Consider the following 22,826-nt stretch of genomic DNA (forward strand, 5'->3'; position numbering starts at 1 on the left):
TATTACGTAAATTTTATCTTAATTTAATTTAAATTATTGTACATACATTAATTATATTATTAGTTAAGGTAATGTTTTTGAACTTTGTATGTAACTTTCAAAAGTAACAAAGTAAAATTATCAAAAAAATATTATATTTAAATAATAATATTATAAAAGCACGATTTTATTGAATCAAAATATCAGCTAGAGAGCAACGATACTGTGACAAGTTCTTATTCACTTTAGCAGTTGTGTTTATTTTTTTGCTACTTATTACACACAGCTGTCGTGATCTTTAGAAACAAACAACAAATCATAAATGTATCACTTTTCAAATAGTGTTAGATATACAAAGTTCTACAGTTATCCGCCCATCTGTTTATTAGCCAATAGTATAAAAGTTGGGCGGAGCTTGGCAGGATCTAAACATAAATCAGGATATTTCAGCTATCAATCTTTGAAAAGAAGTTTCAGTGTAACATCGTTTGTCCGGTAGAAATAGCGGCAGATTTTTTTAAATTAAATATTTCTCAATCGAATACATTGGTTTTATAATGTAGAAGCGAGAAGTTAAGAGGTTATTTTGCCTAAATTTTTAATGGAATGACTATCATCATGTCAAGTGAAAACCGTGAAGAAGTGATAACACGGAGAGCTCTGCGGACGCCAAAGTGCGCTCGCTGCAGGAACCATGGAGTGATTTCCTGTCTGAAGGGACATAAACGTTTGTGCCGCTGGCGTGACTGTCGATGTCCTGGATGTCTTCTGGTTTTAGAAAGACAACGGGTTATGGCTGCCCAGGTGTGTATCTATTGAAAGAATTCCTAGTCCAGTATTTAACAGTCCACCTGGGTAAAATACTTTTAACTCTCAGTTTTTAAATCAATCAATACTCCAAATTTACTTTAACTGCCTTTGCTTAATTTAAGTCTTACGCGACAAATAGTGAGAACAGTAACGCAAGAAAGATCAAAGAGATATGTAACAATTTTAGGGTAAGATACAGAAGCTATTTTAATAATTTCCTGTTACTCTACAGTAATTATAAAAAATAATATACGTACCTGCGGCTCACTTATCCGCTACTTTTAATACCCTTTTGAATAGGCTATCATATTGATAAATTTTATAACAATCTTCCTGTTTATCGTAATCTTGTTTATTAATAAGATTTAAGTTTTAATTTAAATTTAGTTTTAATATTGTATTATTCGCTATTTTACCTATATTTATGTTCCATTCCAAATCTAGTTTTAATTTGGAATTTTTAATTTGTCACGGCGATCTTGAAAAGTCTATGACTTAATCATAAGTTTAAGTCCGACGTCATTGCTTCAATTTACGAGAGATCGTCTTGGATCGTTTTCAACATTATTATGCCTAAATCTGACGCTTAATTATTATAAGTCAGCCTGTAGACTCTACCAACATACTAGCGGTAACAGTAAGGCTAGATTGCCCTTACATGGTAAACGGACTGAATATGTATAGACGGTACAAATACGCTGTGTAAAAATACAGTAGTTTGTTGCGTTAAATATAACATTACCTATTACTGTCATTTATTTATTTCCGCCCTATATAAAATAACAATGTATATGTATATGACCATAGGTAGCTCTACGCCGGCAGCAAAGCGCAGGACGCACGGCTCGCGAGGGTGAAGCGGCTGCGCTGGCTGCACGAAAGAGAGCTTATCGAGCTCGTCTACGTTGCATACAAATGTCTCGCAATTTTCCTGTGCATCATACAAACCTAGGTATGTGATACGCGTATATAATCTATCGGTTCTTATATTAAAAAAATCAAAACAACGGCACAAACTATTGATGCCATTTCATCAAACTTTTTGCATGTAAAAGACGAAGTGTGTGACTTTTAAATATATAAAAAAAATATGACAACTACAACCTTTGGTCTAGTCCTCAGATTTCTTTGTCCGTATCGTAATAGTTTTTATATTAGGTATATAGGCAACTAGGTGATGAACCTTCTTCCTGACATGAGCGAGTGTTAAATTCCATAAAAAATGTTCCTGGGATGAGAGTCATACGCTCAAGCCACTAGGCCAATACAGCTCCAGCAACATGCTTTCTTTATTTAAATCCAAGATTTTGGTTATATTACACGAAGAAACGATTACCCTTCTCACATTAAAATAAACAGAGAAATATCAATGACATTTTATTAAGTTAGTAGTTAATATTAATACTAAGGTATCTACTGTCACATTTTTCTCGTATAACATTGAATTTTATTTATTTGATAGGGCCTAAAATACTAAGAGCGTTATAAATAAAGTAAGAGAACATAATTATAAATTATTAAAATGACACCTAGTACTTTGTTTTGTTCCCAGCGTACACTGGTTAATAATAGAAAATGTGTCGTATAGGCTGTCAGCCACTCAGCATTGTTATTGTTGTAAGCGAGGCGACACTGTCGTGTGTTTCGTTTCTCACAAATGAAACGAACAATGCGAATTAGCTGAATAAATATTTTGTTTGGTACATTAACTAAAGTTGTGTATTTAACAAGATTTGAGACCCATTTATTAAAACAAAAACAGATTTAGGTACATTGTTTTGGCAGTGAGACTGAGAAGTTATAAACAAGTGGGAACATAGTGAATTATTTAAAAAAAATATCAAGCTATTTTAGAAAGTGTGGTAACCTCTGAACAGTCAGTAATTTGCCGCAATGTAAAAAGATACTCTTCAGACAATTAAAAATAGGCACTTCGCGTAATAAAAACTCAAACGACCCGTCTCATGTCCCCTTCATTAAAGAACAAAAGCTGTCATCTAAGAGTCGGTAACATTTCACTGTCTATTAACAACAAGACTAAATATCTTTTAACTATTTTTATGAGTAGTAAAAAATGTGAATATTGTTTTACAAGACAACTCGGAGGCGGCTCTTTGTCGCGGTGTCGTATTACGATGTTGTCTGTAAACACGTCTTTCCGCCCGCGCTAATGATATCCGATGAGTGCCAAAAATTATGTTTTAGAAATTCGTATTAAACAATGTTAGCATTTTATGTCTTGCATTTCAAATATTTCAGCATTTCACTTGATAGAAATAATACGTATGTAAATCTAACAACCCATCGTTTTTTAAGAATTTTTTTATACAATAAATGTATTTTAGGTAACTATCAGCCAACCGCCACTGAAGAGGCATGGTCCGAACGTGTTCGGAAACGACGTGCTTTTGCGGATGCAGCTCTTGAGCGGGACTTGCCACAGTCGTTCCCAGAACCGCCACATGCTGCAATATTTTGCAGACATCTTTTAGCGGCTTTACTCACAAACTATACGCCTACGCAACCTCCACGGCCGAAGATATCTTTTTCAATCGAATCTATTATTGGTGTGCAATAATTAGAGGGCTAGATATTTGCGTTTATCCATATAATTTATATATTTAATAAACATTTATGAAAATCGTAATTAAGGTGTGATTAAAAATTATAGAATTATACAAATGGACTTTAATTAAAGGTAACAAAAAATAAAACATCAAACTGAACAATGAGTGCTTTATTAACGAAATGTATGGTAAAAGAATTTCACGGTGAGGTCAATGAATACAACCAGAACTTACATTACGTACTAAATACTTAAGTGTAGCGCACGTGTCGTGCCTTGATTAGGTATGTATGTACAATTCTGACAAACAGTGAGTACAAATACGACTTTAATATAAAACGGAAAATTATATATTTCACACAGAAATTTTACCATGACTTCATAGGTTTTTTTTGTCTAAACAAAAACATCGTATAAAGAAACAGTCGTACCTCTTAGGAGGAGATTTCCTTTTGAGCGAAATTATAAATTACTTTTATTTAAACCATCGGTTACAAACGTTGATTTTGCCTGTGATGCTGGTAAAACGTACATTAGGCCTTATTCGAGGTAGCAAAGAACTCGTTCAACATTAAAAGCACGTTGTACCCACTTCATTAACACATCATTGCAATAAACCCAGTTTTTAGCTACAACACTGAAATCATGCCAACGGGATACAATAATGACAGTAATTTATTCGTTAAACATAAATATAAAATGATGAAAATACATTATAAACATTAAAATAGAATATAGATATCAAAATAGATACGAAAGTATGATTCATATAATTTGGCTCCACGGTAACGAATATTATGATCTAGATACAAATTGATGAGTATTTATGCGATAAAGCAACTTTAATTTTAAAAATCATTCATACACTACTGATTGCGATAAATATGAATTTTTTTCTAGATGGGATAATGTCAACTGTGTTGCTAGTTGTACAATTGTGTTTGATGTTCACACATTATGTTTATCAACACAAAATATTGGCTAATTTAAAAGATTTTTTTATTTCTTATCAATGTTGAAATAAAATTATTGTAGCATATATTTAAAATAATTTTCTTAATATAATACTTGCAATGTTAATTATTTGAATATAATGAATCTTGAGGAAAGGAATGGTGCCTTACGAACGCCGCTCACTCACACATCGGTCACTTAAGCTATTATCACTTTCAGAACAAAAAACTACAATAAAAATATACAGTGAAAATATCTAATAATCTTAAAAATAAATTGAGACACCCGTAGTTTCGCGTAAATTAAATCCTTAGACAATAATGCGACGCCGAGAAGTGAATTCTTACATTTTAATAACGGGCTGGCTTTGTGAACGTCACGTTGAAACGTGAGACTAGACTACAAAAATTGAACGTAAAGTGAGCGCTTTGCACATTATGGCTTCGTTGGCACATCACAGGGAGTGGGACTAGAAAGGAATCGGGGTAGGAACTTCACAGGATTTTCGGGACAGGGATTTACATAATCATATATTTCAAACAACATGCGTTAATGCGTTCAATGAAATATTGCATTATGTACATTTTTGACTCAAAACGAAATCGCCCTATTCAAGGCCCTAGGAATGTTTAAAATTGTACCCCCGAAATAATGCTCATGATCCAAACTAAAACTACTAATACAATATTGCAAATGTTATCTATTTATCACTAGACCTCAAATAAGCATACCTCCTTTTAGTATTATTCACTGTGATTGTTAAAAAAAATCCAATTGCGTTCTAACATGGCGTTGATGGTTAATTTAGTGATATTCAATTACTAAAAAATTAATTTCATATGTAATAAACAATAAAAAAAGGTTGCTGGCTTTGAGTATCTGTACGTAAATGACATAACAAGTAGTTAAAGTCAGACTTTTAAGTTTTTAATATAAAAAGTAACAATTTAATTGCATATAATTATTACATTAAAATACAACGAAATAATATATTTACATATACATAATAATGAAATCTATTTATTTAAATACACTTTAATCATTCATAGTTGATCACACAATAACTTGTCGAAAACTTAACACGAGCATACCATTTTTACTAACTGGGCTAAATGTTGTAGGAACTTTATCAAAATCTATTTTTATTATTTTTAACCCTATCTATAAAACTGTTACATGCAATATACTGTGCTCGGTTAAGGTTTCAATATGCTACGTGCGATCAACAAACATACAAACAAAATAAACCATTTAAAAATACTATTTGGTATTATATAGCAGATACCCACATGACGTAAAAACTATCAAAGCGATATATCGACGCGTCACAGACATAAACATACACATAATTAAATATTACTCGAAATAAACCAGTCACAAATCACAGTTGACATAAATTCTCGATTTCACTAAGTCTTTGTAATTTATATTAAACACGTACAATTTTATTTATAGAATACATATAAAACTAGTTGTGAAACAGATAAATGCGTATAAAACACAAGTTTTGTAATATTTATAGATTATATAGACAAGGTTTAGTTACTATGTGAACACAAAATCTATGTATCAGACTTCAGTCAAAAATAAACCACATTTTGAGTACATAAGCTGAATTTTTTTGGAAATCAACTACGGAATTTGGGTAGACAAAACGTTCTCCGTCACAACTGAAAAAATTGAAAAAACCAATTCGAAAAGTACGTTACACGTACACTAATGACTAAGTTCATGCAATATAACATTCCGATTCACTAGCAATCAAGAGCTGAAGTCTACCTTACAACCAAGTAGTACGTCAACGTTGGCTTAACGTTTTGATAGTCGGAGTTTCAGCTCTGAAACAGTGAAGTACTAAACTAGAGGCAGAACGACTGCAATATATGTGCCCACGTAAGCATGCAACGTGGTTCCTAAGCCTAGCACCCCGTTTCCCATGTGCGTTTCCCCTCGAGTCATAGACTCTTGTCAGTTAAGTGGATGCCGCGTAATACACGTAAGGAGCACTAAAGCGTCACAGAATTGTTGGCACACCCTCCCGGCCTTTTCCCGGCCATGCAATGTCTCCCCGACCCTGCTGACATTGGTTCCCCTGGAATTAACGTAATCTAATTTAAATCCAATTAATATATCTCTCGGATGTTTGACCTTCGAAACAGTGCATTTAGTTCTATCTAAAGTGTCATGTGTCGCGCCAAGTACATATTTGTACACCACGTTTCCTTAGCTTATAAGCGCGGCGATGAGCCCAATTGTTTTTCTGCTGCAATAGTAAAATTTATATTATATTATTTAAAACCTGACCTTAATTCTGGCCCTGGACCCGGACCCATACACTTTGGTGCTTCGAATCGGTTTCCTAGTTAATTCAATAGAATAGAAAAAATTTGGTATTTTACGCAACTTTTAGCGTATATTATATTTTCTTACCATTTAACGAGTCGTAGAGTCTTATATCCCGCACATGGCGGAAAGCCGCGCGCTCAGTTGCATAGGGAACTGATCGGTAAACTGGCGCCAGTTCTCCTCTCCCACTTGGTTCTTGAACCCATGAAGGATCTTCGTAAACATTTCCTTTAAATCCTCTTTCGGATGGGACCACGAGGCAACCGCGTCGCAGAAGAACATAAAGTCTGCGACCACGCCCCCGGGATTTACTTGTATCATTTGACAAATGCCTCGGAATGCTGAATCTTTCTCTTCATTGTCGCGGATATTCCGCAGTGATGTACACCTGTTATGATATCGCTCGTATCGTTAATATTAATGATAGAACTACGATAAAAATCTCACGTCCATTAAAATACACAAAAGTCAAAAAATGTTAGTAGGTACATACGTTTTCTCTATTTCGCGTTAATGAAATAAACTTTATTTAAATACAAACATATGACTGTTGTGTATTTTAATAAAGGTTCAATATTTTTGCACTTACAGTCAACTTATTCTGTATAGTTTAATTGTATAAATACAAAAACATGAACCGCAAGAAAAATCATAAAAAAACTAATAAGAATTAAAATAAAACTCTAATAATTAAATAAAAAGGGGACAAACGCAAAATAAGTAGTATGGTTATTGTGGAATAATATATCAGTGATTGAAAATGTTTACAAAGAATAAATTAAAATACATATTATGAGCTTACCAAACTGAAAGCAAATAGGATTGATTTTTCAAAAATGTTTGAAACAGGGCTTAGTGTAAAATTTGCCTTACAGTTTGGTTGAGTAGTAAAGAAATTTAGCATCAATATATATTTAGAAAGCGGATGGTGTTCAACACATAGGTAACACGGAATAAAAAAACGATAGTTTCCCATCCCAACTATAACATGTTCAAAGTGTGCTCCTTTCTGTACATAAACATGCCAGCCTCAACATAAATGAGAAAATAATAAAACACATATCAATAAGCCAACACCATCCACGATCGAAATAATACTATAAACTTATCGAACAAATTAATTATAATATAAAGTAATAAAAAAAATTTGACTACAGACCACTGGCGTACAAATTGTTGTAAAACGGGTGCGACGTCGTGGGGGCACACATAACCTAGCCGACCGATAGTTATCGCTACGCCACGACATACCGAGAACAAAACCAATAAAACAAATCAACAAACCATCCAAAACATATTACACTTATATAATCAAGTTAGAGCAACAAATCAGTGTTCCGAAGAAATAATTTACTAAACATTAATATAACTAATTAAATTAAATATATACGATACAAAAGGTGGCTTTGATTAGGCATTAGATTTTTTATTAAAATTGAGCCAATAAAATTGGATTGAGACAATTGAATTAAATGCAAATAAAATAAGATTCTCATTTTAGTTTCACATTTCATGCCCAAAATATAGATCAAAATCACCTTTTCAGTCAGGCCCACACTTGTGTTCTATTGGAACTACGAGTGATATTTACAAAAATCCCCATAAATTAAAACAATCTTTAAAACATTAAAAGGAAATCGGTCCTAAATATGCTAGCACAATCTACACATTACTAGAACTTTTTGTCTAAAATACAGATAATGGCATGAGGAACATAGGGGTTGTTATATCGGTAACAGCACATAAAATAAATTTAAATTAATATAAACAAATATACTTATTAAGCTATGAACTGCTTTTATTTTAATGAACATTGCTATATGTCATTATACAATAAAATGTTATTGTTTGAAAAGACTCAGCAATAAGAGATGGCATATTTCTAAATTTTCACAATATTTATTTATATGCTATATGTTAAGGTTATGCTTTTTCAATAAACAACGAAAGCCAAGCTTAATGTATACGCGTGAGAATTTATGTATGTAAATTAATTATTTTAAATAATATAGTTATTTGATTTCAAATCATATATTAATTTATTATTAAGCATACGTTTTAAACTCAAAGTAATATTTTATATTTAAATGCTATATGTATGTTAATTGAACTTACCTGTGTTTTCTAATAGTGTTTTGGGTGTGTTGGGTCGATTAATAATATCGACTAAGTGATTCAAAACTAACGGAATATATTTAGATGTTTCCGGACCTGAAAACACCATACGATTAACTTTAAAATTTTCATTAAATTCTAAATTAATAGTCATGTTTTAGAAACCTTTCGTAGCATCGACTCGTAATTTATTTGAGAATTTCAAACAAAATAAACAATTACCTAATTGCAACATTTTTACTGAATTACTAACTTTATCAGTGTAAACAAATATAGTAATTATGAATAATGAGTAAAAAATTTGAAATATTACACTTACTTTTAAAATTGTGTTTTTAGTCATTAAGTACTATTTCACATAAAAATATCCCGAGGGAGGTTTATAACTTGCTGATACAATCGTTAATAAGTTTAAAAGTTTTATATATACAAACAAATAAGGTATCTTTCTGAGAATGACACAACGACGTGTTCATGACGTAAAATGACCAACTTATAAAAACGACTATTACTCACCAAGCTTAATACTGATTTCCCCAATCGCCCAAGTGGCGTTATTACACACAGATATAATTTCCGGGTTTAAATTCATGCCTAGTATTGGCAGGAACTCCGGAATGTATGGGTGCACGTGTTGAAAACATGCCTTAGTTAGGTCGCCTAGCAACGCAAAAGACGATTGGCGCACCTAAAATATTGGATATTATATTGGTTGCCAAAATTAAAAAAAATATATTACCCAAACCCCAATATTAGTAATTTGTGTATTACCAAAGAACATTATATTTTAATTTCCTACTAAAATTAAAAGCTGCTAGAAATTTTAAGATAATATATTATTATGTGCATATATACTTATATAACATAATAAACAGAAATATGAAGTATTAGAATACATATGATGAGAATTAAATAATGATAAATTATATAAAAGTGAATAAAAATGGTTGTTTTGTGCACTTTGAGAGAATATTGAGCGATATGATTATTCTTAACAGACATATACCTCAGAGGTCCTTCGCTTCAATTTCCGGCAAACAATTACATCCAACAACCTACTCGGCCAAAAGAAAAACCAATGTGACTGCCCCTTTTAATTTTCAATTCCAAAATTAATTTTGACTGAGTTGTAAATATTAAATAAATTGAAATTATTATTTGTTCACATAGCATAAAAGTCGGCACTCGTCCGCCACTCTGTCAGAGCAGTGTTCACTAAGCACAACAAAAAAGTATTTCCATCTTTATATCATATTCAATACCCTCTCAGAGCACTCAATACCCTACATTCCCATGAGTAAAGCGCAACATACAGGATGTACCTCAGGCATGGGGTCCTGCATGCACTGGTAAAGCAACTGCATCAAGTTCGAATTTAGCACCAGATGATTGATGTGACCATCCAGCCCTTCGGCCAACCCGCTTAAGAGGTCAAGGGCAACTATCATAAAGTCTTTATCTGGTGCGTCGAATTGTTCCGGGCTCTGTGTGTTTGCCTAAAATGATATTTGTTATTAGGTATAAACATCTTAAAGCAAAAAAAAACATATTCTATCACCAACTCCCATAAATACTCTTGACTAAATAAAAATATTTTAAAAACACCTGTCAACAACTTCTAATAAAACAAACCTACCTAAAGCTCTGTCACTTTTCATCACAGTGTAAAGACAATTTGACAGAAAAAAGACTTAAATAGTGTATAGTAATATAGGCGTTAGTTTGATATTATACATACAATGTTCTGATTTAATGTTTGTTCGATGAGAGATACACATCTTCTGAATACAGGTTCACAATATGGAAGGAAGCCTGACTGTAGAGCTGTTGCTACTGATGATAAACACTGAAAAAATATTTTTCTATTCAATTCTATGCGTACATAGTAAAATAGAAAAGCAAGAATGTATAAAATAAAAATTTCAATTAAGCATAACTATATGATTATAAAATAAATTTTACAATTTATTTCGTTATGTTTCATACAGTTTTGGTTTTGTTTTTTAGTCCAAATAAAAAAAAATACACATTTTATAAATGCGTATTATATTATAATATCCTTTCCTACCTCAAGTAACGGAAAGAGATCTTTGTCTTCATCCTTAAGAACATTCCACTTTGTGATGAGCGGAGGCATCAAAAGCCCTATATATTCTGGCTTGTTCAAGTGATGTCCCACCGAATCAGCCAAAGTGCCGATAGCATCATATAGTATTAGAAGATTTTTGTGCTGATATCTGCCAAAGGCAAACACCAGGGTCTGCAGAATATGTCCCAGATAAGGAACAAGCTCGGTACAAGCCTCTTCTTCAAGGGTCGCGAATGCGGAACACGCTGCTTCTTGTACGCGCTTATTGTTGTCGAGCACGCGTTTCAATAACTGAAATATTCAACATGTTTAAAATAATTTATATGATAATTTAAATTTGTATTTACTTGTTATTAAAAGAGTGTCAATCGTCAAAGTATAAACATTTTTATTTTCTTGGTATTATAGCATAGGTAGCATCATCAGTGCTATTTCTAGCAAACAAATATGTTTCACTTATTGAAGAACAAAATATTTATGTTTAAAAATTTATAGGAATTGTCCTACCAAAATCAACATACACCAGCTATCAAGTCAGACTATATTGTTTGAAGCATTAAGCTCGGATTAGATTTTATTGACCATAGTATAATCTACAACTCATTATAATTAAACTATTGGATTTGTCAATTTAGATAAAAAATATTAAGACTATTCACCTCAGTCATAACAGGTCGTAGGTATAGATCATGAGATTGAGATACTATCCAATGGGAGTATCGTGATAGGGTCCAGCAAGTGATAGATCGTACGAGAGCCTTACGCTCAGACAAACAGCACACGAGGTATGGCACAAGATCGGGTAGATGTGGCACCATACCCACCATACACCCATCTGCCACGGCACCAAGGGCTAAAATGCCGCTTTCCTGTAAATTAAAAAAATACATAACCCAATGTCACAATCCTTAATCATAGGGACATTGGGCTTTAGAGGGTTCATTGCAACTCTTGAACCGAAACTCACACTCCGCGTTACTTTAATAAGTTGCCCCGGCGCGGGGGACTGTAAATCAATGATATTAAAAAAGGATAGGAAAAAAAATACAACTGTCCATTGAAATAAATACGTAGTTTAGTAAAATCATAATAACAGTTTGTTTTAACTCACCTTGATAACCCAATCATCATGAAATAGTGTTTCCTTAAGTATTGGAAACAAAACGGGAAGTAAGTCTGCCCCAAATACATTAGCTAGCACATCTAGACCAGCGGCACTGCATTTCCGAAGATTCCAATCAGAGAGAGAGCTGTCTGTGTCGCCACCATCATCTTCATCGTCCGAATCCCCACCACCTGACATGTTGCTATCACCTCCACCAACTAACCAAGAAGCAATAAAGCATTAGTTAGTTTCTAGTGTCTAATAATATTCTTAATTTGTCAAACGTCGGGTAACAAGAGATAAATTAGAATAAATCAATGTTTAGATGATAGATTAAATAGGTGCCAAATCTCTTTCATACTGAAAAAGGGGTACAAAAAAACTGATATACCATTATGTTTGATGGTATGTGAACGAGGTTTGTGGAACCTAGGCCGTATATCCGCGTCTCGGTCTGGCTCTTCTTCGTCTGCATCGTCATCACGATCACCGCGAAGCAGAATTACATCCATTTCGGAATAACGCATACCCCTGACTAAAACTGGCAATAGTGCTGGCAGACGAGGGCCTAGAACCTACAAATCACAGGGATTTTGTTTTAACGACTTTTATTCAAGCGTTGCTACCCGATTTGACGTAATGATTCAAAAAGTTGCATATAACAGGTTTTCATGCAATCCACTTGGAGATGCAAAAGAAAAAATCAAAAATGCTGCATTTGAAATGGCATTATAAAAGTTCCACGGCCAGTTTTGGACTAGGCAGTATACATATTTACTAAGATGTACTGATGTGATTATTAAAAATTTGCCTAGCCGTGCAGTGCATTTTTTTAAACACAACTACTTACCTCCCTACAGATGCTTTGATCAGCCAGTGACAGCCAGAATTCGCATGCTTCCAATGCAACAGCCTCTTCTGCATCTTGGGTCCGTAGCAACATATACTGTAAGAGAAATGATATTATATGTTTGCAATATACAATTGCTAATTTAAATACAACTATTGGCAACATCAAAGATAAATCATAGAATGTTGTAAGCAAAGTCCTACCTAGTTATCTGAAGTGGTGTTTAGATTATATGTTATAAAACATCAGTATCATGTAAACCTAAACATTTGTACCATTAGATCTAGCTACAGACTAGAAACAGTTGTTTTTACTGCCTTATTGACAGTTATATATTTTATATATATGCATATTATAAAATATGAATTTATAAGATACAAACAAAAACCAATATATACAATCACAAATATAACATAATTAAATAATAATAAAATATACATATATTTCTACATATGAGTGTGTTTTTATTGACTGCTGAAGACATAACTGCTTTCTTGAAATTGTACTCATAATCAGTTTTTGAAGGTCTGAATGGTCAGTGTTGTTGTGTGAACGTTTGGTGAAATTTTTAATATATTGCTAAGTGTTGATGAAAATGTCAACACTTATGTTATGTCACACTATAACTATCTTATCCCTTGGTACAGAATTAAATATTTATTAAAATAGTGTTAATAACTTACTTCAATGATATTTGGCAAGTGAGGTGTAAGTCTATCCAAACGAACTTCCAACAGTAAAACTAGAGCATGGCAAACATTTTTCCGAACATCTGGATCTTCATCACTTGCAAGAAAGAAGAGGTTCTAAAAAACAATAAGTCAATACAGTTATTGTTATCTTCTGATGCACACATTACCTATGTTTAATACTGTGTTTTTAATTAGTTATTTTATTTAACAATGTGAGCTTGGTCTTCAGTATGTTATAAATCTATGATATCATGAAAAAAAAATATTAGATCATCTAAATTTATCTACTGCAATTAATAACTGATTATAAATAAATAATATATACTTACTTCAATAAAGGCATCAATATGCAACATAAGTGCTTGTGTCCTACTCATAATAAAGAAATTGACACAAGCAATAGCATGACATCTTATTTTTGGAGAAGAATGTCTAAAAAACTGTAGGAATTTAGGTATCATGACATTTAATGGTCGGTTTAGGGCATCACTATCTAGAAGTTCAGCTGTATCTTCGCATATTTTTTGAAGTGCTCCAAATGCACCCTAAAATAAAATAAAAACAAACATATTTAATTTAAACATCTAAAATAAGTAGTATAATTTATATTATATTTTTATCCAAATGATATTAAAAACATTTGTTTTCCTATATAATTAAACTTTAAGACAGTAACAGATTAATCATAGATAATAGTGATTTCATACCTCACAAACATTGTAATCTTGTGAATCTAGCATTTGACATAATAAAGGTAAGAGTTCAGGCCAAGATGTAATCTCTCCCTTACTGGCAATAGTTGTTATGATAATTCCCACAGTAGCTCGAATTAATGGTGATGGATCGCCGATAGCAGATAAGCATTCTCGCTTTATAAACTCTGCGACCTCCGGTAAAAAGCTGTTGTAATGTGACTTTACATTATTTTTCAAAATTAAACCGCTAAGTGACCTTGTCGGTTCTTCTTCCGAAACAAGTTTTGTCAGGACGTATATGAGGTAATTGTTAAAATCTGGATATTTATTCAATTCCTCTAATTTCTGAAATTACATTATTAGGAAATCGAAAGCTGTCAAAGAGTGTCATGTCGGAAAATCGATTTTATCAAGAGCGTGGATTTTAAATGAATGCTTCGTGTTTTGGTTCAACTCTAACATTTTAGAACATTTACATTACATTTTACAAAATTAAGCTTAATAATTGATTAATACTGTAATAATTTAAACAAAAAACATCCACGCCGAATACATTGGAGGCTACGGTTGCAAAAAGGATACTTGTTGAACTGCTCTCTGAGTTGCAGTGTCCGGCGATTGGGACTCCTTCAACAGAGTTAAAATTTGTCGTAATCCTTCTTCTTCAGGTTTCCACTCCATTTTCATAATAATAAATATTTTCAATAAAACGGTTGTATCTTACTCGACCTCGCAAAAATCAACCATGCCAAAAATTTTGACGGATTTTCTAGTGATACCATCTAATAGCAATTTTGAAATAGTCACATTTTTTATTACATGAATTGGTCACAGATAAAGTTGAGAAAATATATTTTATTATTACATGGATATCGTAGACTTTTTCTAAAGTCACAAATCAGCCTTTGTTTATTCATTGTTCTAAAAATAAAGTTTTAGTCTTCTAATATTAATTTATATTTTAAATAAGACTGCACAGTGCACATATACCATAAACATAGTGTGGATTTAAAAAATTACGTAAGTAAACCATGACTGTGACAACATTGAACTGTTTTCTACTTCTAGTCGAGTCTGTGCAAACATCAGCCGATAAGTACTTATTGAATATTGATAGAAAGTTAGCATTTTTAAAATAAATAAACAAACGTGGTTAATCGTTTTTCGTCACAATATTTGAAGATGCCTAAAGTTAAAATTGAAAAAAAATCCCGAATTCATAATGAAGTTGCGAAACAAGGTAGGTACTTAAATTGAGGTTATTTATGCATGCTTTGTTATTAATTTTCTCATTATTTTGGTAAAATTCCGTTATCTAAGTACGCCCTTAATAAATATCCTTAAACTATAATTTTACTTCTAAGACTTAAATAGTATATATATTAGCTTAGTTAAAGTGTAACTTATTTTAGGTATTCAATTCAACAAGGATTTTGGTCAGCACATATTAAAAAATCCCTTGATCATAACATCTATGCTGGACAAAACTGGATTAAGACCAACAGATGTAGCCCTTGAAATTGGACCTGGCACAGGAAATATGACTATAAAAATGCTTGATAGAGTTAAAAAAGTAATAGCCTGTGAAATTGATACAAGGTAATTTTTATTATTATTACTTAATTTGAATTTGTTGCATGTCTACAGGATTTTATAATATTGTCCCATTGAATAAACAATTTAAATTTATTTCAGATTAGTTGCAGAACTACAAAAAAGAGTCCAAGGTACTCCATATCAAGCTAAACTACAAATCTTAGTAGGAGATGTATTGAAAACAGATCTACCTTTCTTTGATATATGTGTGGCAAATATACCTTATCAAATTAGTTCCCCACTTGTATTTAAATTATTACTTCATCGTCCTTTCTTTAGATGTGCAGTATTAATGTTTCAAAAGGAATTTGCACAGAGGCTTGTGGCTAAACCTGGAGATAAATTATATTGTAGATTATCTATTAACACACAACTCCTGGCTAGGGTTGATATGTTAATGAAGGTATTACTAGAAATAAGTATATTTCATATTATTAATTATATTATGATAAATTTTAATATCTCTTGAATTTATTTGTATTAAACTAAGTCATTGAGTTTTTATGTTATCATCTTTTTTTAGGTTGGCAAAAATAATTTTCGCCCACCACCAAAGGTTGAATCAAGTGTTGTAAGAATAGAACCAAGAAATCCTCCTCCTCCAATAAATTTTGTGGAGTGGGATGGATTAACAAGAATTGCATTTGTTAGAAAAAATAAGACACTGGCAGCTGCCTTTAAACACAGCACTACAATGGCTGTTCTAGAGAAAAACTACAGAGTCCATTGTTCTCTACATAATAAGGTTATAAAAAAACTTTTTTAAATAAATTTGTATGTAATTAGACATCTTAAAAGCTGTAAATAAAATAAGATCAATTTATTATAATTAATTAACAATTCACTAATTACACCTCTTTTTAGGAGATCCCAGAAGATTTTGAAATAAAACAAAAAGTCCAAGATATATTGACTAGGGCAGAAGCAGATCAAATGCGGGCAAGAACAATGGATTGCGATGACTTTATGAAGCTACTACATGCTTTTAATTCAGAAGGAATACACTTTGCATAAAATATTGATTATTTTTTATTCACATAAAATATCTAACAATGTTTTCCTTACATGATTTTTTCTAATAAATACATATTAAAAAAAAAGTAATCTAATCAAGTAGCTCACTTAATAAGTACAGAATCTTTGAAACCTCTGTCAGCATAATCGGCATCACTAACTCGTTCAGATTTAAAAGGGAATCTAGGCTGACCAGGCAAAACAATTGGCTTTGATGTCACCACTCTCCAGCCTCCCTTTTTAGTCCAGTCCTATAAAAAACAATATATTTTAAAAAGAGTTACAGCATGTAAGTTGAGAAAAATCATTTAGATCATAGTGTATATTTTAGTCATTATGATATATTAATGTTAGTATATACACAAAATTTACTTACATTTCCTCCATATTTAAAATAGTAATGTGCTGCTAACACACCAACAGCAATAAAGCCAAGTTTTCCTGTGATATATCTATAATCTGCCGCGCGATTTACTCCCTAAAACATATATTTACACGATGTTTTGAAATAATCTTCGTTAAGTTAATAAGGTTATTATTATGTAATCTTACCAAAACAGGTGATAGTTTTTCAAAAAGAGCATCTAAAGGTTTGCGATACAAACGACGTATAGGATTGGTACGTTCTTTCCAGTATTCTTCAACATGCACAGGTTCATTTGGAGCCAATACTTGATCCTTTAACCATTGTTTCCGCCACTGTCGTTCAGCGTCAGTCATTCCAATACATCTTTCCCTTTCTGATGCCACCCGACCAGCAATGGTCATAGGCTTGACACCGGCAGTTTGAGCCATAATTAAGAGTATAAAACGCCTAAAATTCAATAGTTATTCGGATATTCTTAGTTGATAGTTTCTGCCGAAGTTCCTAGGTATTAAAATTAATGACACTTGATCATAAGTCACAACACTGTAAAATGTTTCATTGACGTTGACAGTCCGTGCTTTTGTAAAAAAACAGAACGTATTTAAATAATTTATTTATTTTCGACTATCTGTGCCGATCCGACCGATTTGAGTTTTGTTGAGAATGTTCTGTTGGTTTTGGTAGTGACAGCTGATTTATAATTTTGCAATAATTTCCATGTAGCAAGTGAACCCGTAACTAGATTCTGTTAATATAGAATTTTATTTTGTGATCCTGTACTATTTGTCGTGGAAAATATATCAGTTTTAAAATGCCTCGTTTTCATACAGTGGAAATAAATAAGACCGAATGGATCGTACCAGAACGTTATCAGATGCTTACACCTGTGGGCTCAGGCGCGTACGGTCAAGTATGGTATGTATTATTTATTTCATTTATTATTTACAGGCAAAATGCCAATTTTTTTAAATTAGTGCTCTCATTATTTAATATATTTATGGTAACAAGTATAGCTAGTCTTATCGCCTCTGATTTATTTTTCTAAATAAAGTTAGTAAAGTAAATTGTATTTTGTGTAAGTTTTGAAATAACATATTAACGGAACTAATATCTGGTGGAAATAGTAATGAAATCATATGAAATAAATCAGCATTATGAGACAATTTTAAAAGACCTAACATTGTTGTTCAATTTCAGTTCTGCCATAGACACGGTGCACAATATGAAAGTTGCAATTAAGAAGTTAGCTCGCCCATATCAATCTGCAGTTCATGCTAAACGAACTTACCGTGAACTTCGTATGTTAAAACATATGAATCACGAGAATGTTATTGGTAATTTTTTTTTAGCATTTCACATTTAATCTCTAAAGTGCATTTATGGAGGAGAATTTCACTCATTGTTACCAGCTAGTTTGCCAGAGATGAGAGGGTCTGTCTGAGTTAGGTATTTAAATCACATAATTTTTTTACCTTCAAGGACTACTGGATGTCTTCACACCAGAAAAAAATTTAGAAGATTTTAATCAAGTTTATCTGGTTACACATCTGATGGGAGCTGACCTAAACAATATTGTTCGAACACAGAAATTGTCAGATGATCATGTACAGTTCCTTGTATATCAAATACTAAGAGGTCTTAAGTACATCCATTCAGCAGGAATAATTCATAGAGTAAGTTTTAAAATAGTGATATGTATTATCGGTACCTCTTATGTATATGTATACACCAGTGGCATAACAATAGGGTGGCAAGGCTGGCAAAATGCCATACAAACTCTCAGGTTGAGAAATTAATGAAAATGTGACTAGTCCAATACTGCTTGGTTTGCTTACACAAGCATTAGGGTAGCCTGGATAATAACTAGTCAGGCACATTAGTGTCCACAAATATAATGTAAGATTGCTTAATAGGATCTCAAACCATCAAACATTGCTGTCAATGAAGACTGTGAACTAAAGATTCTGGACTTTGGCTTGGCTCGGCCCACTGAAACTGAAATGACTGGTTATGTGGCCACTAGGTATGTTGTGCTGATAACTACTGAATTTATTAATATATAGAGGATGGAAAGAGGTTTTTATATTTTAATCAAAACTTTACATTGAAACCATATTTATTTATGCAATTTTTAGATGGTACAGAGCTCCTGAAATTATGCTTAATTGGATGCATTATAACCAAACTGTTGACATATGGTCTGTGGGTTGTATTATGGCTGAATTACTTACAAGCAGGACTCTCTTTCCTGGTACAGACCGTATCCTTTTTCTGTTAAAATTTTTTTTTTAAGATCTAATATTAAACTCCAAACACAAGGTAAGATTTTGTTCTGTTTTTTATTAGTGGTAATAAATATTTGTTAGTTTTGAGTAGAATTGTATTAATAAATTTATTCTTATGTCTTACTGCTTACTTGAGTAGTTCAGTTTCATCAGTTATATCTAGAAATAGTTACTAGTTATGTTTGCTTCATAACTTCATTAGATATTTTATACTTTCTTTTTGCTTTCTACCTTAATGAACGAGACAGATATTCATCAATTGAATTTAATAATGGAGATCCTCGGGACCCCAGGTCTGGAGTTTATGAAGAAAATCTCTTCAGAGTCTGTAAGTAAAGCTACTAGCCTGGGTATTGGGAGCCTTTAGCTTTCCCTAATCTTCTGCTTTACATGCAATATTTTGATATTTACCTTTTCTTCTATGTATGTTTTTGATTGTAGCTTAAAATGTTGTCTTGATAAAAATTAACCAAAACTTATTTAATTTGCCATGTTAAAGCTTGTGTAAGTTTGGTGCTTGTAACCTTAACGTGTACGCATTCAGATATTGACCATCTCACAAGAATATTATTTTTATGTGGGAAACCCGACCAAGAGACTATAGACAAAATTTTAAGTGAAGAGGTAAGCCATGAAACTTTATTGTAATTGGAAATTAAAAGAAAATTGGTTCTTATTTTTTTTCAAAAAGTCAAGGTTTGAGTTTATACAGTATGTATCAATAATAAGGCTTATTATGCATTGTCCATATTAGTATTTAATGCATACTTTCTTGTAACATAGCTTACTTTACTAATATTTATACTTTATGTATACAGTAACAATTGGTTTAGGTACACGTGTTTTAATAAATATGCAAGCGCAATGTGCGGGAATAATCCACACATTTAAGACAAACGATTACCTTTAATTTCAGTTGTTTTATTATGATTTATGCCGTAATATTCGATTTGTTACGATGAGCATGTCAGCTGAGATGGGCTTTTATATCAAATTATTTTGTATTTCAGGCTCGCAATTATATACAATCGTTACCAACATTAAAACGCCGCGATTTCCGTGAAGTTTTTCGTGGTGCAAACCCTCTTGCGATCAATTTACTAGAGCTTATGCTGGAGTTGGATGCTGACAAGTAAGTTTTTGGAGGCTCATAACCCTAACCTAACGAAGCTACGCAAATAAACTAAAAAAATTGTTTATATATATAAATTATATAAAAATTGTGTTATTAAACTTACTTTTCGGCGTAAGTTCCATAGATAACATGAATGAAGCCTATAAATATTATCTTCATATAAGCTACATTGCTCTACAAAATAAGAAGAAGAACATGTCTTCAAGCCTTTATTTTTTTTAATCAGGAATGTACTGTAACATTGTAACAGAGGTTAAAGACCTCTGAATTTGAGTGCATTTTGGTAAGTATAAAAGTTTACAAATGTAAACAAAGACTAATGTAAGCCATATTAGATTTCCGTCGTGTCCTTTTGATTTCTGGTTTCTAATTTGTGTTAATTTAATCCAAGGCGTATAACTGCCGAACAAGCGCTCGCGCATGAGTACTTAACGCAGTACGCGGATCCAAGCGATGAGCCGGTGTCGGCACCCTATGACCAGAGTTTTGAAGATATGGACTTGCCTGTTGAGAAATGGAAGGGTTAGTAGAGATTACATGTATTTTATTATAATATAACATGTTCATAGTATTTCTCTTCTAACACGAGAAAAATGGTAAAAACTAGCCGATTTTGATTTTACAACAATAACAGAAATCTATACCTCATATAATATAACAGATTCAAAATATTATTTATTAATTGTGCAGCAGAGTAAATCCTGTGGGAGATTATTTTTGTGTAGGCATGTCTTGCCATCTCTGTCCTTCACTGAACATACATCGATATGAAATAGGATTTATTATTTTACAGAATTGGTTTGGAATGAAGTGATCGAGTTCAAACCTCACCCGCAGCACATGAATACTGTAGTTGAGGTCAACCCTTCTTAAACATTTTAGTTCTATATACCGGGACCCTTACACAAACCTGTTATTTTCATAGAAATAAAAAATAATTTTCGCTATATGTATTGTATTTTTTATATACCTGAAATAGGTTTAAAAAGGTTTGTGTTAAAGGTCCAGGTAAATTACTAGCCTGTTTTACTTACATGCTATTAAGTATTAGATAACATATTATGTTTTGCTCATACTTATTAATATTTTATAATCAACTTTCCTCTAGAGTCTAGAAGGAATACATTTTTTTGTGAGGCGTAAAAACTAGTTTTACGCATAGTGATACAAGTAATAAGAAAATGATTTGTCAGTTCTAAGTATTAGGGTGATATTGAAGAACGAGATGGAGCCGTTCAAGTATTACATAAGCAGATTTTCTACAATTTATCCCCCCCCCCCTCTTGTCAGCAAAAGTAAGCTCAAAAATAATAGTACATAATCTTATTAATTTTTTAATGGAATCCTCAAAAATGATTGTCCTATTTTCTTAGATAATGTGTGGGTAATATATGTAAAAAAGTAAATAATTACTGTTGACATTATCACCAAATAAGAAAATCAAAAACCCTCTCCCCCTATAGTGCTTACGTAATACTTGAACGGCCCCAAATCTCATGTCGGAATCTTCCTTCGCCTCATCCACGATCTTTAAGTACAGTATTGATTTTTTCAAATTACGAAAATTAGCAAGAAATGGCTGGTAAATCCACTTACCTATTACGTATTTATGAAGCGTTACTTGGGGATCGTGAAAGAGGTACTTAAATGATTTTTGAATCGCGATAAAAATTATTAGTATTTAAGAATCGTGTATGACATGATTTCCTTTCTAATGCAATGTATTTAAGTCCAACCGCAGCTATTTTGCAGATATAATTAAGCCTAAAACGGGTGCTTATATTATTAACCAAATAGACTAAGAAAACATATATAGTATATAAATGTATTTTATAAAATGTTCAACCTGCAATAAAAAACAAAGATCACGCATGACGCAATGCCATGAATACATCACTATTACTTATTACTAATTAATTTGTTTTCAATATTCTTATAAATTATGATTTATTACATGTAGATTTAGAGTGTGAATCCTTTACTCATTATTAAGATACCGTCTAATTATAAATTAACGATATATGAAATACGTATATTAACGAAAATAATTTGTTCATATAATGTTTGTAATGTGTTTTGCAATTTTGTTGCAGCAAGCAACTATTCCTAGATAGAAAATAAAAATCAGTTTACAGTAAAGTTCTCAATTTCTTTGAAAACATGGCACGCAAGTCATTTTTTAAGATAATTGTCGTTTAAATTATTTAGTAATGTTAGTAGTGATACAT

General features: G+C 32.1%; 5 protein-coding genes across 8 annotated transcripts; 3 read left to right on the forward strand and 2 right to left on the reverse strand.

Annotated features, from left to right (window-relative positions):
* The first annotated feature begins 186 nt into the window (after positions 1-186).
* On the forward strand, positions 187-3,536 carry LOC123716719 (doublesex- and mab-3-related transcription factor 2). 2 transcript variants are annotated; one of them, XM_045672585.1, is made up of 3 exons: positions 187-783; positions 1,597-1,741; positions 3,135-3,536. In XM_045672585.1, the coding sequence occupies exons 1-3, from the start codon at positions 586-588 to the stop codon at positions 3,365-3,367; spliced, it is 576 nt and encodes a 191-aa protein (XP_045528541.1). In that variant the 5' UTR covers positions 187-585; the 3' UTR covers positions 3,368-3,536. The 2 variants fall into 2 exon arrangements, 1 of the variants encoding a protein (XP_045528541.1); XR_006754604.1 differs by lacking the exons at positions 187-783; positions 1,597-1,741 and adding an exon at positions 2,801-3,012 and having other exon boundaries at positions 3,135-3,272.
* LOC123716717 (transportin-1) lies at positions 3,512-15,243 on the reverse strand. Of its 2 annotated transcripts, none has more exons than XM_045672583.1 (16): positions 14,784-15,243; positions 14,214-14,546; positions 13,836-14,051; positions 13,498-13,620; positions 12,815-12,910; positions 12,356-12,539; positions 11,971-12,182; positions 11,519-11,728; positions 10,839-11,150; positions 10,509-10,616; positions 10,093-10,266; positions 9,287-9,458; positions 8,771-8,866; positions 7,815-7,890; positions 6,740-7,043; positions 3,512-6,401 (listed from the first exon to the last, which is right to left on the reverse strand). In XM_045672583.1, the coding sequence occupies exons 1-15, from the start codon at positions 14,886-14,888 to the stop codon at positions 6,761-6,763; spliced, it is 2,700 nt and encodes an 899-aa protein (XP_045528539.1). In that variant the 5' UTR covers positions 14,889-15,243; the 3' UTR covers positions 3,512-6,401; positions 6,740-6,760. The 2 variants fall into 2 exon arrangements, with proteins under 2 accessions (XP_045528539.1, XP_045528538.1); XM_045672582.1 differs by having other exon boundaries at positions 10,084-10,266.
* Positions 15,244-15,278: 35 nt separating this feature from the next.
* On the forward strand, positions 15,279-16,815 carry LOC123716718 (probable dimethyladenosine transferase). The gene is made up of 5 exons (XM_045672584.1): positions 15,279-15,441; positions 15,614-15,800; positions 15,897-16,200; positions 16,321-16,542; positions 16,662-16,815. Exons 1-5 carry the CDS (start codon positions 15,384-15,386, stop codon positions 16,809-16,811), a joined length of 921 nt encoding a protein of 306 aa, XP_045528540.1. The 5' UTR covers positions 15,279-15,383; the 3' UTR covers positions 16,812-16,815.
* LOC123716720 (NADH dehydrogenase [ubiquinone] 1 beta subcomplex subunit 6-like) lies at positions 16,761-17,637 on the reverse strand. Its single transcript, XM_045672586.1, has 3 exons — positions 17,364-17,637; positions 17,188-17,289; positions 16,761-17,062 (listed from the first exon to the last, which is right to left on the reverse strand). The coding sequence occupies exons 1-3, from the start codon at positions 17,604-17,606 to the stop codon at positions 16,916-16,918; spliced, it is 492 nt and encodes a 163-aa protein (XP_045528542.1). The 5' UTR covers positions 17,607-17,637; the 3' UTR covers positions 16,761-16,915.
* Positions 17,638-17,849: 212 nt separating this feature from the next.
* On the forward strand, positions 17,850-21,547 carry LOC123715895 (mitogen-activated protein kinase p38b-like). Of its 2 annotated transcripts, none has more exons than XM_045671245.1 (9): positions 17,850-18,093; positions 18,376-18,512; positions 18,658-18,851; positions 19,092-19,201; positions 19,314-19,438; positions 20,008-20,087; positions 20,474-20,595; positions 20,990-21,120; positions 21,392-21,547. In XM_045671245.1, exons 1-9 carry the CDS (start codon positions 17,990-17,992, stop codon positions 21,469-21,471), a joined length of 1,083 nt encoding a protein of 360 aa, XP_045527201.1. In that variant the 5' UTR covers positions 17,850-17,989; the 3' UTR covers positions 21,472-21,547. The 2 variants fall into 2 exon arrangements, with proteins under 2 accessions (XP_045527201.1, XP_045527200.1); XM_045671244.1 differs by lacking the exon at positions 20,008-20,087 and adding an exon at positions 19,712-19,791 and having other exon boundaries at positions 17,851-18,093.
* The last annotated feature ends 1,279 nt before the right edge of the window (positions 21,548-22,826 follow it).

This window comes from Pieris brassicae, chromosome 11 (assembly GCF_905147105.1).
Source record: "Pieris brassicae chromosome 11, ilPieBrab1.1, whole genome shotgun sequence".
Classification (NCBI taxonomy): domain Eukaryota; kingdom Metazoa; phylum Arthropoda; class Insecta; order Lepidoptera; family Pieridae; genus Pieris; species Pieris brassicae.

What these genes read in the sequence shown, in the direction of transcription:
- LOC123716719 (XM_045672585.1), top strand. Translation starts at nt 586, where the DNA reads ATGACTATCATCATGTCAAGTGAAAACCGTGAAGAAGTGATAACACGG. An exon ending in AACGGGTTATGGCTGCCCAG is followed by an intron (nt 784 to 1,596) that starts GTGTGTATCTAT and finishes ATATGACCATAG; the next exon opens with GTAGCTCTACGCCGGCAGCA. An exon ending in TGTGCATCATACAAACCTAG is followed by an intron (nt 1,742 to 3,134) that starts GTATGTGATACG and finishes AATGTATTTTAG; the next exon opens with GTAACTATCAGCCAACCGCC.
- LOC123716717 (XM_045672582.1), bottom strand. Translation starts at nt 14,888, where the DNA reads ATGAAAATGGAGTGGAAACCTGAAGAAGAAGGATTACGACAAATTTTA. An exon ending in CTCAGAGAGCAGTTCAACAA is followed by an intron (nt 14,547 to 14,783) that starts GTATCCTTTTTG and finishes ATGTAATTTCAG; the next exon opens with AAATTAGAGGAATTGAATAA. An exon ending in AAACATTAAATCAGAACATT is followed by an intron (nt 10,267 to 10,508) that starts GTATGTATAATA and finishes ATATCATTTTAG; the next exon opens with GCAAACACACAGAGCCCGGA.
- LOC123716718 (XM_045672584.1), top strand. Translation starts at nt 15,384, where the DNA reads ATGCCTAAAGTTAAAATTGAAAAAAAATCCCGAATTCATAATGAAGTT. An exon ending in TAATGAAGTTGCGAAACAAG is followed by an intron (nt 15,442 to 15,613) that starts GTAGGTACTTAA and finishes AACTTATTTTAG; the next exon opens with GTATTCAATTCAACAAGGAT. An exon ending in GGGTTGATATGTTAATGAAG is followed by an intron (nt 16,201 to 16,320) that starts GTATTACTAGAA and finishes ATCTTTTTTTAG; the next exon opens with GTTGGCAAAAATAATTTTCG.
- LOC123716720 (XM_045672586.1), bottom strand. Translation starts at nt 17,606, where the DNA reads ATGGCTCAAACTGCCGGTGTCAAGCCTATGACCATTGCTGGTCGGGTG. An exon ending in AAAAACTATCACCTGTTTTG is followed by an intron (nt 17,290 to 17,363) that starts GTAAGATTACAT and finishes TATATGTTTTAG; the next exon opens with GGAGTAAATCGCGCGGCAGA. An exon ending in ATTTTAAATATGGAGGAAAT is followed by an intron (nt 17,063 to 17,187) that starts GTAAGTAAATTT and finishes TGTTTTTTATAG; the next exon opens with GACTGGACTAAAAAGGGAGG.
- LOC123715895 (XM_045671245.1), top strand. Translation starts at nt 17,990, where the DNA reads ATGCCTCGTTTTCATACAGTGGAAATAAATAAGACCGAATGGATCGTA. An exon ending in TCTCTTTCCTGGTACAGACC is followed by an intron (nt 19,439 to 20,007) that starts GTATCCTTTTTC and finishes GTACGCATTCAG; the next exon opens with ATATTGACCATCTCACAAGA. An exon ending in GCCTGTTGAGAAATGGAAGG is followed by an intron (nt 21,121 to 21,391) that starts GTTAGTAGAGAT and finishes ATTATTTTACAG; the next exon opens with AATTGGTTTGGAATGAAGTG.